The sequence below is a fragment of the Lichenostomus cassidix genome, chromosome 7, assembly GCF_008360975.1.
Source record: "Lichenostomus cassidix isolate B80296 chromosome 7, HeHo_3.0, whole genome shotgun sequence".
NCBI lineage: Eukaryota > Metazoa > Chordata > Aves > Passeriformes > Meliphagidae > Lichenostomus > Lichenostomus cassidix.
In genome coordinates, this window is record NC_139488.1 from 9,482,470 (window position 1) to 9,502,525 (window position 20,056).

Genomic DNA, 20,056 nt, shown 5'->3' on the forward strand with positions numbered 1-20,056 from the left:
TTCCTGCAGGAACCTCCCCTGCCAGCTTCTGTGTGATGGAGATGCTGCAGATTAGGTTAGCATAAGCTATCATTGGCTGAAGGGATTCTTCTGTCTACTTTTTCTCTTCCTAAATGCAAAGCTCCTTAGCACCATCTGGAAAAGCTCGGAGGAGATACAGAGCTTTGGAAAGGCTTCTCAGGCTCTGTGTGGACCCTCATCCCTGGCACACAGTGTGTCACAAGGAATAGCATTGTGGTCACCTGGTGCAGTCAGCTGCAGGACACGAAAGCTGGCTTTCACTTGGGACACATTTAATGGGAATGGCTTCCAAAACCAAAGGGAGAACATTCCGAGCAGTTGCCAGGAGATGTGGGTATTTGACTAAGCTCAGGCTTGCTTTCCTATACTCCCTCCTTGCTAATCCCTTCAGAGCAGCAGCATCACTTACACCATCACAAAGAGCCAAGTGCTCCAGGCACCACAGGGAGCTGTATCCAGCTGACACCTCAACCTTCACACAGCTTTTCTAGAGTCCCCCAGGGGATGCTGGCAGCAGAGGAGGAAGCAGCAACTTCTCCTTAGTCTTTCTTGGGTTTAATTGTTACAAAGATTCTGGAATATTTTTGAAAATTTATCTATTTTCTAACTGACAGCTGCCCCACTGGTGACCCTGTCATATCTTTACAAAATACTGGATCATCATGGCTGATTTCAATTATTTTTACATGCATAAATACAGAACAAATGGGTGCAGTAGATATATTTAAATAAAAATTGACAAGATGCATTTATTGTTTTAGTTTTGTACAAAAGCATAACTTAAAAGGCAAACTAGTATAAACTTACTTTGTGCCAAGTATTTAAACTTTTCATTCCAAAGAGTATCTGGTTCAAAACTTGTAGATACAGTTTCCACCTGGGAAATTCTTTTTTAGACCACAGATAACACAGTATTGTAAAATGAAAATTCTGTAGTCCTTCAACCAATCAGAAGTTGCATTCTGCTCCAAGTGCCAGAGTTTTAGCTACTCAGTGAATGGACCATATGAAACGAGCCATGCCAGTGACCTGCTGAAAAGTCAGTTTGCCTACTGCTCATTCATGTTCTGAAAAAAGATGTGCATTAGGACCAGTGACATGCAATCTTAGCAAAGACTGATAAATATATGTGTAGAAACAAGGAGATGTGTTTTGATTTTTCTTTGCTACTTCATACCAGCCAGAAGTAGCCTAAAAAAACCTAAGTTACATAAGAGAGTCCCAGATGTCATGCAGAAGCTCAATTATTCTTGAAATAAAAGAACACTTTCCCTCTGCTTTTGCTTTTCCTTTGCACATGTAACATTTCCTCAGTAAATCTGAAGGGTTTTCTCAGTCACCACCACAGCTGCACCTGCCTTCTGCCTCGGAGGGTGGACTGGCAGTATTTGCTGATGACATCTCCAGGGATGCTCACCTCTGCTGGAAAAAACTGCCCACAAGAACAAGCAGGATACCTCCTTCAGATGCCCCTTCAAGAGCCTCCAGAGTGAGAACGTTACCCCAAGAGCTACTTTTCCCACAGAACAGGGCTTGCTGTGCTGCGGTGCTACCAAAAGGGCTATTTTCATGTTCTTGTCATCCAGTATCCAAGTGCAACTTCTGGAATTTTAAAATGTGGTGGATGCAGTGCATGACAGCAGCTGTGCAAGAAATGGGGTGCAGCTGCACAAGTGTTCCACAAGACCATCTGGAGGAAAAGTACCAAAAATAGATGCGAGCAAGCCTCGTGTATTTCAGCAAAATAAGCATAAAGAAATTGGTGTCCATGCAGTGTTTGATATGCCATAAAAACTGCTTCAAATAACATTTGATAAGAAAATTATTTATCAGTGAAAATGCAAGCTTGGACACTACGAACAGTTTACATCTTGTAGGTGTTCACTGAAACAGGACAGTGGCATTATGACCAGTGGCTCACCTTAAAGTAGGTTATTCATGGTTTTCCAAATGAGCTAGTGTTTTATGGTGCTGTACAAATAAAAAGTTGTGGGGAGCATATGAAATATCTGTATTAAACTCCACTGCATTAAGTTATCCAATGCATGAAAAATGACCCGGATGCATTTAAAATAAATGCATATTACAATATTACATATAGTATTATAAAATTATTACTTATGTGCACAGTCCTGATATCTATAGACATGGCACTGTGAAGAAAGCCTGGTTCCTAAGCATTTTTATAGATATTTGATAGTGATGCAATTTGCTATCAGTCAGATCATAATGTCCCTTCAACTTTGGTACATTCAGTGCAAAATATTTTCGGGAGTTTTTTTACTCTTATAAAAATAAAAGGCATTTTTTTCCCTGGAGAGTGCTTAAAGAATAAACACTAGCAGAATGTCTGTTCAAGCATGGAAAGTGACAAAACAGAAATAACATTTTTGTTTGCTTGGTTCCTGTTTACACTCTAAGAAACATAATATAATGAACCTATAAAAATAAACAGAAGTCACTGTGTTAGGGTTTTTTCCTGATATGCTGTGATAAATTGCTAGTTTCTTCTTAAAATAGTTTCCATGCAGTATAAAGCATAAAATCAGTCTTAGTAAGTTATTAAGTTCATTGTAACAGCTCATATTTTGTCATACACACCACTGGTAAATGCATTTCCACAAACCTCCTCAATGCACAAGCCGTTGTTGTTTCATCCTTTGTTGCTGACTTTCCTTCCAACTCATTTCTGCCCCAGGAACTCGAGCTCTATGGTGCACCCCATGCAGGCACTCGAAGTCTTAGGTAAAGCAAGTGTTGAATATATTATGTTATAACATATGGCATAAAGTAATGTACCTTCATGAATTAAAAAAGAAGAATTTTTAAAAGTTCATTTGTATGCTTTTTTGATAATTTACTGGGTAGGTAAGGGGCTGAATGATTTCACATTTTGTCTTGAATTCTCAATTCAACAACTTTGATGAAATCCAGTTCTTGGGTACATGTCAGTTTTGCAGTAGCCAGATGGATCACAACATGGCATCACGTTTCTGGTTTACTCAGAACATAAACTTAAGAAGTGTAGCCATCCCAAAAAACCAAGACTTGGCTTTCCCTGCACACCAGGCACACTCTAGTTTTCACTGTCAACAACTGCCACTACCACAATGCTTTTTAATTGCTTCACAAGCTCTTTCGTGGAACCTCATTATTTGAATTGCACCATGAAACAATTTTCCTCTAGGAAATCCAATACAAAAGTTCATTCATTCCTTGAGAAGACAGATCCACAAACGTCCAATGAGCTGGGCACTGTGGTTTGTGTATCACTCAAGTCCAAAAGTACTTGTCTCTTCTACTGCTGTCAACAGTTTTTCATATAACATAGAGAATGATGGGTAAGGGGGAAGGTCCAGACGATTGAAACAAGTGTGAGCCCTGAGGGGGAAAAAGAGAGAGGAGGTGAAGAAGTGCATTATTTGAAAAGTTCAAAAGAGAACACACAGACTGGTATGTGCTTGAATAGAGATGGGCAGATAGTATTCTTTTAGAAGACTTTGTTCTGTCAAATTATGTTTTCCAATTGAACAGGTAGTGAGGTTTAATCTATTTTCTTCTCATTAAAATAAGCCAGTAAGAAGCATTTATGAAGGTCTTTAGAAACACACTGACAGTCCAAAAGGCATGGGATAAATTCTATCCATCAAATATGCATGACAAAAAAAAAAAATATTTGGCATGGTACAATTCAAAGAGTCTGGTCTGAAATGTTGGCTTTAAATGTGTCTTCTGAGATGTAGCCTTTCTTTTCTGTACTGATGACACTTGAATACTGTATTTGTAATGACAAACAAGATATTTCCATACATCTCCAGCTATATAGGAAACAATCCCACAGTCGTAAAGGACAGACAAATTAGATGCTCTTCCTTCTACAATTTCCTTGGCATATGGATGGTGTTCCTGGGACATTACTGCTTGTGCTGATACTCCCAATGGACATATCTGCCTACAGGACAACAGCTTTTGGAATTACACCAAACCATGCCCGAACCTGTAGCCATCACACCTTGCTCTCTTAAGAGGACGACCATGCAAGTTACTTCCCAGTTTTTGAAGTCCATCTACCTCAGTTTGTTGACACACTTGGAACTGTCTCTCCAAACCTCTTCCAGGGAATGAAAGGGAGATATAAAGGTTTCTCTTCATAGTAGAATCATGGATATCATTGCCTGACCTCAGAGCATGCTAAGGATAGTGCTTTCTAAAACACTGTGGTGGATGAGCCTGCTATAATGAAGCAGATAATGTAACTATTCATGTGATGGGTTCTTGAGGATGAAATGATGAAATGAGAAACTGGAAGAGGCATCTTTTTTGCTCTAAAGTTTTGTAACAAAGCCTCAGTTTAGATTGATTTTCTGTATTTTGGCAGGTTTCTGTTTACAAATACTTCATTCTTTTGCAATAAAATACATGACAGAGTTATTAAATACAATCCAGCTGAAAACCAAACTCCTTTTGCAGTGCCCTGCCCTTCATCAGTATGATCTGTATTAAGTGTAAATAGGGAACACGTTAATGGAAGGACTGAACAAGCTCCCTCCTCATAGCAAATGCAACTCCTCATTTAACCTAACCAGTCTCAGAAATCCAAATGTCTACCACAGACCTGTACAGACTTCCTCTGAGCCAGAAAGTGCTGCCTTCCATGTGAGCAAATTCATTAATTGCCACTTTAAGTGGCTCTCAGCTCCCAGTTAAGGGAATGGAACATGAAGTGAAGTGGGTTAATCTCACTTGTTAAAAAACCTAAGAGTCCATTATCAACCCTCACTGAAGCTGAAACACTCAGTTACAGCCTTGTAGTGTCATAAAAATATCAGGCTGAAAATATGTGTAACACAGCACACAAGGTCAAACTATTATTATAAACACAGTCCAAACACCAAATATGCAATCACTTAAAAAACAGTTGACTTTAGCACCCTCCCCAAACACAGTACCCTTAGTACTAGCACACTTCTAGTACATGCTGTACAGCAGAGATGGCATTTCCCCACCATATATTCCAGGAGCCTGGTAAAATTTCTCTACCCAGCCATCTCTTTAAGGCTCCTGGAGGAAAGCTTTTTTTTTTTTACTCCTCCTTTGCCTGTCCAAAAACCTTACAAAATAATATCTGTGATATAGGTTAAATTATTCCATTTCCTGCAGAGTACTTAAAAAAAAAAAAAGAAAGAAAATATTCTCTTCTGAAGAAAAAAACCAATTTAAGCCCAGGAGCAAATGGAACTCAGTGATCCCTTGAATTAAGTGTAGTGTTGAAGAGTCTTAGGCAATTAAGAGCCTAACCACATGCTTCTGTTGCATGGGGCTGACAGCCACTCATTAGAACTATGGATCATGCTGTGTGGGCCGTAAAACCACAAATCATAAAAGGCACAGTATATAATTAGCAAGGGATTCATTACAAACTGGTTTAATAGTAAGCTGGCATGTTGTTTACATTTATTAAGAGAACTGAGTTTTATCTTATTTTGAGGGCAATTTTGAAAATGGAATCACTCACTGTGGAAAACCAAGTAATTAAAAAAGACAAAAACAAGACCTTTGTCTTCTGAGGCGATGCATGCTTTTCTAACCCCAGCAAACAACTTCCTAAGGCTTTGAGAAGAAAGTGGGGGTTTTTCCTTCTGGGTAGTGTTTTCCCATTCCAACATTTCAAACCACATGGGCACTAAGAGTTTGTCTTCCTGGGCTGATGTCTTACGACATCTTTGTTTCTAAAGTCTAGATTCCCAGATTCCCAGTTAAACTCCCCTTCATTTTGATTACCTTAGTACGAGAGAGTGACTTAGGCTAAAAATGCAGTAGTCAGACATAACTATAGTTTTCAAGTGAATCATCAAATACATGAATAAATCATGTACAGCAATAAACCTGGAACCAATTTCTTAGCAGGTGAGTGAATTGAAAGAGTAATAATCCCTCCCTTAATTTAGTCTAATCTGCAATACAGTGCAAAAGAAGGAAGTAGAAGTGGCATTGGGGTAGCAATAGTTAAGCTAGACCTGTAATAATCAGTCTTTTCAGGGCATTTAGAGTAGTTAAGAGTTACTAGTTAGAGTAAAAGTGATAAAAGCTCAGCAACCTGACATGTGCCTCACAGAAATCTCACTGTTTGATTCAGCAGAACTGATTACACAGCAGTAAGAACAGTGGGAACTAGGCAAACATCTAGTGAAAACTTCTGTGTTTACATTCACAGCTGCTTAGGCCACAGTCACATACCTAAGTAACTACCCTAGCTGCCCTTTGTGTCTCAGATCAGGAAGAAGAGGTGGGGATGGGTATTCTCATGTGTTTTCAGCACTGCAGTAGTGTTTTTAGAAACAGAGGAAGAAACAAAGTCCACTGACTTGTTAAATCCTCACTTTTGCCACCCTCACACCAAGCACTATCAAATTTCACAGGCACTCCTGCTAAAAGGGCAGTTTGCTAGGAGTGAGCAATGGTGCCTTAACATAAATGCCTTAGTTATCTGAGAATCAGTAAGAGTCACAGAGTCCTATGGCAGCATTCCCAGCAGATCCAGCGATGTGTTTACACATGCTGGGCTTGTTTGGAAACCTCTTGAAAGTTGCTACTCAGGGTGGTAGTTACTGATCGATGTCTCACCTCCAAGCCAGCACTACTCGGTGTTTGCACAGCGACTCTTTGAGGCTGGTGAGACCCAGGCTGAAGCTACACTGCACCCAAGAACTACACATGTGACAATGCAAACAGTGCTTTCGGCTGGGGGCTTAACCCATTTAAGCACAAACATGGAAGATGTTTCATTTTTTATGAGATCAAGGTTCTCCATGTGTAAATACCAGGAATTGCTTCCTCATGACAACTGTAGATGGTTGTCGCACACAGTTGTTTTCATTTTAATTCTCACATTCGTATGGTAAAAGCGATCCAGAGACAAAAATCAAATGTTTCCTAATCAAGGGAAATGTAAGTGAAATTCCAATGAATGATACAATCTCCTAAATATAAGGAGTTGGCATTTCCCCTACACTTGATGAACAGCCTTGATTGCAAAGATTCTTCATATGTTTCTCCATAGTGCACTTTAGGAAGCAGTTTTATTCTGCAGTTTATTACAACCAGGGCTCTGCATAACCTTTTTCAGAGGAAATTCTGAACATCCTGTTCTGGCAGGTCCTGACCTTTTCCATGCTTCAAGCTCTCCTTGCAAGCACCAAGAATTGCAGCTTCAGAGAATACATGGAAAAACTCACACAATCTCTTTTCTTACTTAAACTCACCAAAAAAACCCCCCAAAAAACAAAAAAACCCTTGGATTTTGAAGTCAGAAATTATTTTTTTAAAACTCATAGCTTTTTCTTTTTAAACAGAATCAAAGCTAATCTTTAGGCCAATCATAATCAAACCGTAAAGGAGACTTATTGGACTACAAAGTATTACTAGATCCCCAAAAGATATTAGACTATTTGATTAGCAATAGCAGTTTTCAGGATTTGGATTTCTTTAGTCCTCAGTTGCCTGGCTCTCATTTGTGCTGTAAACAGGAAAGATGGATCTGTTTAAAGGCCACCCGCTGTGGATTTCACAGCACCACTTCTGTGTCCATGACCTTCTCCATGCGGTTCTGATGGCAGGAGCCAACTCAAGAGATGTTTTTGCCTTTGACCTTGTGCTGGAAAAAAGAAGCTATAGGCTGTTGGTCAGAGAAACTCTGTGTCTCTGAGAGCCACCCTGTGTCTAAAGAGGAGACTTTGAATGCAAGTTATTCCTGAGGCATCTTGTTTATGAGGAGTGGATTATGATTAGGGTTGAGTTTCCTCCGTGGATCAGCCCAGCCCAAAGCCACCTCCAGAGGCTGTACACAGCACACCACAGCTGAGATCTGATTATGTAGAGTTAGGTTGTCCACACTCAACCCACCGATCTGCATCTAACCACTCTTAAACCATTCTAGAGGCTACAGAATTACAGAACTGGATGAAAGAAAATCGCCCAGCTATCAGTCTGATGACAGTAGAGAAAAGACAAGAATCTGTCATTTTTTGTCAATGAAGAAACCAAGCTGAAGTTGTTTTTTCCATCATTTACATGATATTAGTCTAGTCCTGGCATTGTTACTATGGACCTTTGAAGAGAACTCTTTTTTCTGCTCTAAAAATTGGAAAGCTTAGAAAAGCCTTTATTTTTTAATCATTTCATCCTACTCCTCTAAACCTCCCCTACACAACATAAATTGCAAGGGCTTGTACAACTCAGCTTCTGCTTTCCTATCTTGGTCTCCCATACCATTCCTTTACCCTCTTCACCTATTTCAATTGATCCTACTTGCTCTCTTAGAAATCCTCATCTTCTCTTGTCCCTCTTGCTGCCTCTCAAGTGAAATGCTCCCTCCCACCTATTCTGCACTCACAACTTGCCTCTTCAGTATTTGTTAACACTCAACATCAGCCCAAGCATAAAAATTACATCACTATACTGTAAAGCCCATGTCTGATGCAAAAAATATGATGGTAGCTTTCAGTCAGTCAGTCACAAGGGCTATTTCATTTTAATTCATAATAATTTTTGCTCCTAACTGATAAACCGCATGTTCAGTAAGTAAATACTTGCACATCTAATGAAATGTAACAAAAAAAATCAGAAGTAGCTATCATTCTAATACAATTAACCATGAGAAAAACACTACAATATGGATGTCAGCCACAGTTACACTGCTTTGTCCCCCTTTAAGAGAGCAAAACTGAGTTCAAACCAAAATGGATGCATCAGACACTGCCACAATGGAGAAGGAAATTTTCCTGTAAGGGAAAGTATATTTGCATATTCAGTTAAAACTCGTTAATGCTTGTCAAACAGCTTATCTGCTACCCCAGTAAGTGACACTGTGCAGCATCCCTGGCATTAGGGCACCCAGAGCTGTACCTTGGAAGAGCAGTGATCTTGCCCCACTTCTCCACGCAGAAGCGCCTGGGCCCATTGCTCCCCCGCAGAGAGGCAAAGCCTTCGTAGGGAATGCTGGAGGTGCCTGTAACAAACTGCAGCACAGACACACATCAGGACAGTGCCTGCACACAGACTCTGGGTTACACTCTGACATCAGCACAGCCACTGCCACTAAATGCTTAGGGAAAACCATTTGCAAATAAGGACATTCATGAGGCACAAGCAATAAATGCTACTTCACATGGAGGCTAAGGGCAAACAGACCATTTGCTAGCAGGGCTCTAGAAAAGGCAACTTAGCAGATTAATTTCCTCCAAAGGTTTCTCTGCTACATAAATACTGTAGAATAACACACTATCAATACCCAGTTACTTAAACTTAAGCCTAAGTGAGTTTTTTGCTACCATTTCGTGCATTAAAAGGAATTAACACAGACAGTAGTAATGTCTGGTGGCCTTGTATTATGCCTTTTTGGCTATGTGGACTTCCATAGCTTTATAAACCAGAATTAACTACTGTAAGAAAAGGACTAAATCCTGAAGGTTAGGTAAAATGCCTGCTGACATTTGCTCAAATATTGTCTACTGAGCAGTTTTATTTGCAACCTGTCATGAACAGACCAAACATGGTTTTTGACAGATAAGAGACTACTTAATCTGTAATGATTTGAATGTTATAAAGACTTATTACTAAGAGATGTGATAGGCACATACAAGCAGACATTTCTGTCTCTCCATCAAATGAGATGTCCCACACCTTTTACAAACCTTTTTAAAATACTTAGATTTTAAAAAGAAAATTCTTCATAACTCAGTAATCAGATAAAAATTCTGAATTGTTAAAAACAGTGGATTTCATAATACATCAAGAAGATGGTATGGTTTGCAGCAGAGGTTTGTCTGTTTCTTTGCAGATAGGATGGATGTAACCTGAATTTAAAAGATTTAACACAATAGTAAACCCACATGTATAAATGTTCCTCTGTTGAGGTATTTTGTCCTTCAGCAGCAGGATGACTGGAACATGCAGGTTTAGTGAAAATGTAATTGGACTGACTTTAAGGTTTTCCATCATTATTTTCTAATTTGAGGCCTTGAACTTTCATCTAAGCTTTCTCCTTCCTAAGCTGTATAAATACTATTAACATTTCTATCTAATGATATATCCAATTACACAGTTTTCTATCTTTAGGAGTCTTAATGTACTTTTAATCAAATAGTAAAGGATTTTTGACATCAGCCATTGTATCTTAAATGAATTTTTTAACTTAGAAATCTATTTAATAGCTGTGAGCTTCAGTCACTTGAAATTATTATATTTAGCCTCTGACTCAGGTTATTCCCACTAGCAAAAATCACCAGCAACATTTCCGGATATCATAAACCAAGATGGGACTGGTTTGGCAACAAATTTTAATGATATACACTATTTTTACATAGATCAGCTGATTTCTTACCTGTAAAAGTCGTAGTCGTTGTTCATTGTTGAACCTTTCCACAGCAGCCCAGAACCACCGAATTACAATGTGATTGTCATGATAACCTGTTAAAACAACAAGAGCCTTTATACTTTTAGGTGCCATGAAAGTGGTTGAGGGAATAGTTGGTAAGTTTTTCCTAGTTTGGCCCTAGTCATAATAAAGCCATATTCTTTATCCAATCACATCAAAAAGCAGGAGGTGAGAGAAAAATTCTCCTAAAATGCTTAAAAACCCTAAAGGCAGAGAATGAATATCGTATGACAAAAAGAGGTGAGATCCTTTATGCAAGCACTTCTTCCATTAATCAGTCACTAACAGGAATGCCAGTTCTTGAAATATTCCAAAACTGTGCTGTTTATTTATCCAAAGCTACAAATAATGCTGCAACCATCTCTCTCACAGGAGTTCTCAAATCTTCTGTTGCTCTCAAATGATCTCAACTACCAACCGGCAGTCACTGGGATTACTTCTAATTTCCTGTTGACTTTGAGTATGTAAAAAAAAGAGGAATATCTGAGTAAGAATGGCTACCACTGCCATTTCTCAGCCAAGTCTGGGTGGTATTCTCCCAGTGTGCAACTGAGCATGGGATTTTCTGTGGAGAAGAGTGTTCTGTCATGCTGTCTGGGCAAGAACAGCCAGCGAAGAGCTGCATGGGGACGCAAGGAGGCAACGTAAAATGGACAAATTACCTTCTCCTAACACTAACTTAACCAGAGAAGTTCAGAAGTCACTACAAATATATCTCATGGGATGGGTCTTTACTGTCTTGAAAACTGGGTAGTTTCCAGGGCCCTCAACATTCTCACTGAATAAGTCAAAATTCAAGTTACCTCCTCTGTACTCTGTATTATTTCTCCAATCACTCAAGTCAATTTCTGCTGTTCCAGCTATAACCAGTTCCAGTTCTCTGGCATCAAATACAGACACCAGTCTTGCATCAACCACCTGTGAATGGAAATAAAATGCATAGCAACATTTATTCATTTACTGATTTTTGCCTCCCCAGAAAGTCTGCTACTAAGGTATTTACCAGGTGTCATTTCTGTGCAAGGGCATTTCTGATTATATTTGGGACCTCATATATTGAAAATGTGTACAAGGAGAAAAATAATTTGGAAGGAGAAAGAAAGTAAATTTAATTTTGGAGCTTTTTACCTCATAGAAGCCACGAACTAGACTTTCTGTTTGTTGTACAACTCCTCTCTCAATTCTCCATTTCACCATTCTTTCTATGTATTCTTTCTTGTTCTTTTCAGTGACTGGGATATTGGCACCTCCTGGTTTTAGTTCCCGTTCTGTGATCTTAAGAAAAAAATTACCAAGTGACAACACAGTATTAAAAAGACAAATGAAGGAATTGTAATAATTTAAATTTTTAAGTTGAAGTAATTCCTCAGAATCACTAACCAAGCCTGACTTTAGCAAACAGGAATATGCAAAGTAAGGGAATATATTAAAAAATCTTTTTTAAAATAACATTTTAAATCCCATTTAGCTCTGAGGAACCTTCGTGATTAGTATTAAGAATAATTCGAGAAGAAGAAACAATCTTTACAGTGACTAAAGTAGTGAAGTTTTCTGAATAATATCTTAACAAAGGTGTTGCAATACCTTTGAATGGCAACTTTGCTGCAACCAAATTCAGGTAAACTACCTCTAGCAAAGCAATCCTAAAGTCTGATATTTCAGATACTCTCCAGAAAATCTCCTTAACCAGAAAAACATGTATGACCAGTTACAAATAATAATTCCTCCTTAGATTTCAACATTGGTTTCACCAGCTGGAATTTTTTAAATACAAGGTCAAAGCAGCATGGAGGGACACTCATTCTTCTGTCCAAATAAATGTTTATCTAGCAGCAGAATACACCAAGGAAATTAAGAATCTTGCACACCTGCCCAAAAACTTCTTCATTTACAGTAAATGTGAGATCTAGGATGTCGTGTATATCATTGTCTTTCATCCACTGCAAACTCTGGTGAAACTCCTCATCCAGATATTCCAGGTCACTCAGGTCACAGAGTCTAACAGAAGAAAGAAGAAAACACACAAATACAGATGATGGAAGTGGCCTGTGCTCAGTAACTAAACTCAGATAAGGACAGTCCTGAAAAACAGCTTGTGAATGGGAGCCAAGAGAAACATCAATAAAGACGACTCAACTTCAAATCTCTGTTTATTTGCCTGGTAACAGCAGTTTCCTGTATAACAGAAAATAATTCTGTAAATATACAAAACTCCAGAATTTAATTTGAAGACACATTGCTTTTTAAGCTTATGGTGAGTCTGCCCCATGTTTCCTGTGAAGCATATTTAAGAATTATGAAAATACATATATTGAAGAGACAAAGAATTCAAATAATAAAAGAAATTGTAAGATTTTTTTTTAACAAGCAACCAGTGTCCTTTTTGTTTATGTGGCTACACTGCCTCATGTCTCATCATTTGGTGAACTGCTCAGATTACCCAGCTTACCACAGAAGTATCCTTTTACCTGTGGCCATACTTTCCCTTACCTCGTCCTTTTACAAATCCAGCTTGGAAACCAACTGTCCCTTGCTGTCTTTAACAGTTACTATTGCAAGCTTTGGACATGTCATCTATTAGTAATAGTTAATATCGTGGTAGCAATTTCTGCCATTCTTCTTAATTCCTTAAATCCTGTCCTGTGAAACAGGACACTGGGGCTATTCATGAAGTAAGGTGCAGGGTTACCTGCCTGCTTCATTCCTGGTCGGTATAAAGGCAGAAGTAAGCCCTGTACTTGCAGCTGGATGCTCAAGTGTAGTTCTGTGTGACATCCTGCAGCAACAGCCTCTACATCAAAGCTGATGGATTGAGCTATTGAGCCATTGGATGAAGGCTCATCAGTTCTGAGAAAAGCAAAGGTGCAGGGCTGGCATGGGGAAGTTGCATGAATTAGGCTGTGTATGAAGGTGGCTGCCCCTCATTTTTAATTTTGTTTAGAGAATCACCAAGGTAAACAATTTGATTTGGCAGCAACACAAAGTTCACCTGGATTAAGTCCTCATTCTTGCTAAAATGATGCTGTTAGCATTTCAGTATTTTTAAAATACATGTGCAGTAGAAATGGATTAATTACTCCCCACTACAGGAATATGCAATATTTTATAGAAAAAAACCAAAAAAACACTTCCAGACTTCTGAAAAACAGCTTTCAAATAAAATGTAAATCACATTAAATTCATTAGGTCTTCAGTTCAAGACATGCTGAGCAAGCACAGCTCTCATTGTTTCAGCCAGAACAGAAGCAGTAGTTCTGAAAACCAAGGCTGAAGTACATCAAAGTGCAGCTCCTCAAAATGGAGATTGCCAACAATCAGTCTACCTCTGAGAATGGATTGTGCAGTCTAAGTTATGAAGTGATTCATATCCTATCCTGTGAGTCATTACATGACAAATGAATAAGAACTCTATTAATATCTGGAATAAGACCACAGCATTTCATTGTCTGTATTCAAATCTAAGATTTTGCAGAAGAAAACTGGTAACAGGGCTAAAACGAAACATGAGGATCTCATACTGAGCAGAAACAACATTCTGAGGTAGTGGAAACAAGTAAATTTTTAAAAAAATTCATGGACTGAAAATAATTGATTAAATTAGAAATAGTGGCCTATCTTCTTTGTCAATAAATCATCATAAATAATCCATACACAAAATGGCATCATTGATGGGGAAGGAACCAAACAGAAGAGGAGACAGAACAATTTTACTCACATTCGGAGGAGGGCTTTATAAAAGGGTCTTGTAAAAAAGGCATCCAGCAAATACTGATGTATCAGAGCAAGACCAAGAATTCGACCACTAAACCTGAACCTGGAAAGAAAGAGTTACAGTTGTGATACTGAAACTTTGTGGTTGGTACACTGCTCTGTCATCAAAACTTACATGTATTTCCAAACAGCATTATTAAATCAGACAGCTATGTCTAAATTGTGGTATTTTTTGTTTATTTCTTGTGTTTCTTTAACATTCTCAGTAAGGCACAGGGAAAAAGAATAACAAAAAAGCAAGTCTGCATGGTGTGGAAAATCCCAGATACTTAAGGCACAACAGCTCAAAAATGTCAAATCCCTATTAACCCAAGCAGCCGCTGCCCGATCAGCCACTTTATAAATGCATTATCTCCCAAAATGACAGCCACTGTCTATTTTCATTTCATACCCCTACAAGATTAACTTGTTTTCATGTTACTGAGAGGCCAAAGGTTTTCCTACTCTTTCCCAGCCTGACAGTTCTTGCTGCTGGTCTTTCCTGCTTACAGTGGCTCCTTGCTCCCTCTTCTGACCGTGGTTAAGGAGTTCTACATATATTGTCACAAACACCGGTTGAAAGTTTTTCATGCATTGCAGTGCTCTCCAGCCCTATGTCGACAGGATCTAAATCTCCTTCTCTCACCTCTTTCTTTCTTCCCCTATTAGCTTCATTTTGTTGGGTGTGTAAGAAGGAAGTTTGCCAGAGTTGAAATCAGATGGCAGCAACCTTGAAATAGGAGGGTCTTTGCAAATATTTCCATGAGAATCAACATCCATTGTGAAAACTTTTCCACAATTCTAGAACTAGATTAAAGTCTAGTGTTTGTATCCAAAGAAAATGTTTCTTGAACTTTCTGTTTATGTATCATTTACAACATTTTTCTTGGAAAAATTAGGGCTTTATTATACCTGCTTGTACAATGTTTGCAAGATGAGGATATGACATGCAGAGCCTTCCCCTTTCCATGCATAAACTGGTTGTCACAGCTGCATTTTCTGAATTCCCCCTAGGGCTGCACAAGACCAGCACCCCCTGTGAGACACAGGGGTCATGCCTCCTTCACTCCCAAAGTCTCTGGTCCAGCACTGCAGAAGCCAGGGATGAATACAAAATGTTGGCAAAAGTTGCATACCACATAAGAGTTTTCTCTCATCTTTCTGCCAGGCTGTTCTGCCTTTTCAATACAGCCTGTGCCATTTATTGTTGGAAATGTTGGAGTTCAACAGGCAGGTTGCTTCAACTAACTGAACTGCCAATCATTTAATTTTCTCTTAATTTATAAAATTAGTAATGAGATTCCCCTCTGATACTCATTCTTCATAACTGGCTTTCAAAAAATAAGAACTCAGTACGTATCTGTCCTACAGACATGAGCAGTTGTCATTCCACTATTAATGTAATCCAACTACTTACACAGCAGAATTCTCTGTTAATAGTCACAGCACAGCTTTACAGATTTATGGTGATGCCGTGGCTTAAATCAACTGAGGGTGATTTAAACTGGCTTATAATTGTGCAAATGGGATTATGCAAAAATCCTCGATAACTATTTCAGAAGCACGGGTGTATGTACAGGCTGTTTCAAAGCTGTGTGATCAGCAGGCTTCCCCCTAACCCCAATTAAGATATCACCACAGATTTCCTTCCAATAGGTATGTTGGGGTTTTTCCACTGAGGAGATCTCTGTATTCTTTAGGAAGACTCAAACAAATTACATGCAGTAATACCTGCCTGAAATCTCCCTTAATCTCCTTAGCTGACAAAAAGTTAATATGTTATTATTTTTTTGTTTTTTAATACACAAGAAGTTTGTATTGCTTTCATGAAATGACTGCTAATGTACAACAAATGCAGGGAGTTGTGTTGTGAGACAATCCCATGGTACATGTTCCAAATCATAATTTTGCTGACCTTGTGAGAAATAAGATCATTTGAAAACCACAAGAGAAACCAAAATCAGGGAAGTCTGAAGAAATGCAATTATTTTGCTGCTGGTTAAAAAGATCAGATTCTGTATTACATATCTGAGCAGATTTGAGCAGTTGTTCTACAAGTGGGAATAACAGAAAATGTATCTGAAAAACAAAAAGAAAGTAATTCTTACCACTCATGGTGATTGTCTACGAAAGCAGACATGGGACTTATTTGTACTGTGTAGGTATCGTTGGCTGAATATTCAAACAAACCATAATATGGATTGAAGAGCTCCCTGGACACCAGGAAAAAAAACTCTCTTGATGGTCCACTGTAGTCCAACCTTTAAAGAGAAACCTGACATTACTATGAAGTAAGAAACACTTTTTTGAATCTACATTCCTTACACCATATTTTGATTTAAATTTCGTAAGATTTTAACCAGAACCCTTAACGGTGCAGATTGCCTAATGCCAAAGTATGTGGAACTCTCAAGGGACTATATAAAATGGAATGGCTTGGAGGATTGGAATGAAGTTCTCCATGTGGGCTGCTCTCAGAAAAAAGTTCTGGCTCCAGCTGTAATGGCCTCTTTGCAACAGGAATATAACCAAATAATTGGGGGTGGCTGGGGTGGGGAGGAGGAAAATCATGAAAACAGCCAACATTAGACTTATCTGCATCTGACAAATTAAGAATGAAAATAAACAATGGTCATATTTTGTCTTTGCAGACTTGCAACCGTAGGACAATTTGAAGGATAATATTTCTGTTTTCCCTAGCAATATAATCTGAGATTACTTCAGTGATTTATGTTTCTTGGTCTAAATTTTCTTGTCTGTCTTCCAAACTTGAGTGCATTTAAATGTTTTTTGGAGAGTGCACTTCCTTTGTTGGATTTTTTTTTGTTGTTGTTCTTTTCTTTTTTCTTCCCCCTATTTCAAGATTCCAGTACTAATGAATCTAAATAACCTCTTCTTCCTGAATGATAAACAAACACATTGCTGACAATGCACTGAGACTGAATTCTGACACCACACTGCAGGTCACCAATGAAATAAGTATGCCGTTAATGCTCTATTAGATTTGGAAAACAGAAAACTCGGGGTTTTCCAGTGGGAACAGAGACTATTATGACCCTAACAACCAGATATAAAGATAGCTCTTTTATAGACAGAAGGTTTAATATTTGACTCTTAAGTACTAAGACAATGCACAGACAGAAGTATCACAGAGAAGGTCAGCTTTCACATAGAACTTCTGCTACGAATGTTCTGGCTCATAAACTTTTACAGAAGGCAGCCATAAATGAGAGCTGTTTTTGAGGATGCAGTTGTCAGGAAAACAAAACCTAGGTGCCATTATCAAGCTGAGGACAAACCTCTTCACTCAGTTGAATAAAAAACATTTTCCCTTCAGTCACTTGGAAGCATTTCACTTCTGTTAAGCTTCAGCAAGGAAGTACTGAAACAGATCCTTACCCTGGCAAGAAGGGGTAGATTCCATCAACAAATTACAGAAAAAAAAAAATCAAAAATGGTTTGATACCATGGACAACTTCTGGATCTTAATCTTGGCACAAACACCAGGATCAAGTAAAGGGTCATCTGGAAGACTCTTGCAAACTTCTGGGATAATCAGACTCACTATTAAACCCTAAGATAGAAAGGAAACTGTGTGCTTGACTATCAGCCATTTCATACAGCTCCCTTTGTATGCTGTTACTGTGAGTCATGTTAAATAAATCAATCATGAGAATCCTGCACTGCCAGTCAGATTTATCCGACAATTAAAGGCTTGGCACAAGGGTGAGAAAACTTCATACAAGAGGTATGCAACCACACAACAGCTGCAACTGTGGGGCATTTGGATATTCAGGAGAGTAATATGTTGTTGGCAACATGACTCATGTCTCCTAGGAAGCACCATTAATACTTCAGATTTACCACTCTTAAATGCAAAGCAGCTTCTCCTAATAGTTCACAGAACTTGGGAAAAACAAGGAACCATATTCGTTCTAGCTAAATTTTCACAATGTACCACCCCATATGAATGTATAAAAACCATTAAATGAGCATCACAATTGCATGACTGTAAAAACTGAAGGTTCAAGGAAGATAAGCATTATGGGACTTAACACAGAAATCGCATGAACAGCAATAACTATGTCTGAGTTGCCCCACCTACTATTTTATACTCTAATCAATCAAGAGTTACTAAAATGGTGCATTATGTGAAGATTTCCTTACCCATTACTTTACAACATACATCTCTTTACCAAGAGGAAAAGAAATGCAAAAGCAAACTCCTACTTAAAACTTTAAAAGGAGGAGCAAATAGGAAACAATTAATTTTCAGTATTCCTCCTCTCCTCCTTCGTGACCTGGTCTTTCTTCACCTGGCCAAATGAGTAGTTTGGTGTGATACATATCCTTGCACCATCTGTGATGAAACAATACTGTTTGCACACATCCTTTCTTCATTAAAAATATAGACTTGTAAATAAAGAACTGATGTCATTTTCATTTGGCTGTGCTCTTAATTAACTGATTCTTTTCCATTAAGGCTAAAGTCTTGTGTAAAGCTGGATATAATGGGCACAGGATGTGTCACCCCCACTTCCAGGTCACTCTTCATGTTGCTGAGTGGTGAAATGCAAAAGTCTGACATCTGATGAAAGGAGATGGTGTATCTGGATCAATCTATCTCATGTATGTTTTAAAATTTTCCCTTTCATTTTTAGATCTGAATCGAGGTTGTGGCTGTGAAAGTAAAGGCTGGTAGTGACTGTGTAAAACAGGCCTCGCTCCTCATCCCCACCCTCCTCTGTCAATACAGTGTAATCTCATTGTGCACCAGCCTTGCCATTCCAGTTCTGAGTTTTCCCTCAGACAGCATGGTGATATTATTTATATGAACAAGTCCACACTTGGCTCTCAGCTGTCAACATTCTTTATTTTAAGACTTCACTGGATCCTTATTAACACTAAGTGCTTCGGGGTGAACTTTTAACAAACAGCAGGATTTAGGGGTTTCCAAAGATTTTTAAAGACAAAAAATGTCTTTCCAAAGACATTAATTTTATCTAATCTTGTAAGAGATGTTTCCATTGCCACTTTGCATTTTAAAGACTCACACACTGCATGGCAATAGTACACACTACAGCATTCCAAGAGCTGTGCTGCAGTTTTCTACATATCACAGAAGAAAAGTTTGAATCTATTTGCAAACACATTCTTGAACCGTATCAACAATGGGCAAAGGCAGGTAGGCTTTAAGATCTGACAAAGGGGGCACAAATCAAGAGACAAAAGCAGGAAACAGCACATTGTTTCAGTTTCACTTGCAAGAAAATCTAACCACATCTTGCTTTGCAAAGCACATCTCACAACCTGTAACATATTAGGCTTTCATTAGACACAGACTGAGCATTTTCTGAATGTGACTTTGAAGTGAAGGAATATTTTTGGTTTTTTTGACAACTGTTAACAGCCCAGTTGCTTTTATTTGTGATGTAGGCCCTGGCCTGGAGAGGCAGTGAGCACCTTCTGCAGCACTGAGGGATTTCAGCTCCCAGTGCCTCACACAGGAGTTAAACTAAGCACTGAGCCCATAGCCTACTCTGGAAGCACTCTCCCTCCAACAAATGGCAGCTGTCTTTTAATAAGCCCTGGAGACACAACAGCACTGAGAGAAAAGAAATATTAATAACAAAAAAAGTTGTTTTGTTTTTAATTTGCTTTCCCAGCAACATTCTGAAACGCACACCTGTGGCTAGCACAGTTTTCCCCATGAGAGGTTTTCTTGTGTTTTGTAAATAAAGATAAAGTTTGGATGTTTTGGAACAGTGTCCCAGAACTTGGGCAGTGCAGGCCTGGCCAATCAGGCCTGGGGGAAGGCTTCTGACCGACCAATCTGGGTGACTTTTGAGA

General features: G+C 38.7%; 1 protein-coding gene across 6 annotated transcripts in view; it reads right to left on the reverse strand.

Moving 5' to 3' along the window:
* Positions 1-744: 744 nt before the first annotated feature.
* The window catches only part of HECW2 (HECT, C2 and WW domain containing E3 ubiquitin protein ligase 2), a 172,333-nt gene continuing 153,021 nt past the window's right edge, over positions 745-20,056 (reverse strand). For 5 of the 6 annotated variants that reach the window (XM_085066073.1, XM_085066072.1, XM_085066071.1 and 2 more), the window contains 8 exons: positions 16,315-16,467; positions 14,172-14,270; positions 12,325-12,454; positions 11,585-11,731; positions 11,260-11,374; positions 10,403-10,488; positions 8,926-9,038; positions 745-3,402 (listed from right to left, as the gene is read on the reverse strand). In XM_085066073.1, the coding sequence (XP_084922199.1) occupies positions 3,291-3,402; positions 8,926-9,038; positions 10,403-10,488; positions 11,260-11,374; positions 11,585-11,731; positions 12,325-12,454; positions 14,172-14,270; positions 16,315-16,467 (955 nt within the window). In that variant the 3' untranslated portion in view covers positions 745-3,290. Of the gene's footprint in view, positions 3,403-8,590; positions 8,802-8,925; positions 9,039-10,402; positions 10,489-11,259; positions 11,375-11,584; positions 11,732-12,324; positions 12,455-14,171; positions 14,271-16,314; positions 16,468-20,056 lie in introns of those variants that run through there. The other variant, XM_085066076.1, reaches the window with a different exon arrangement.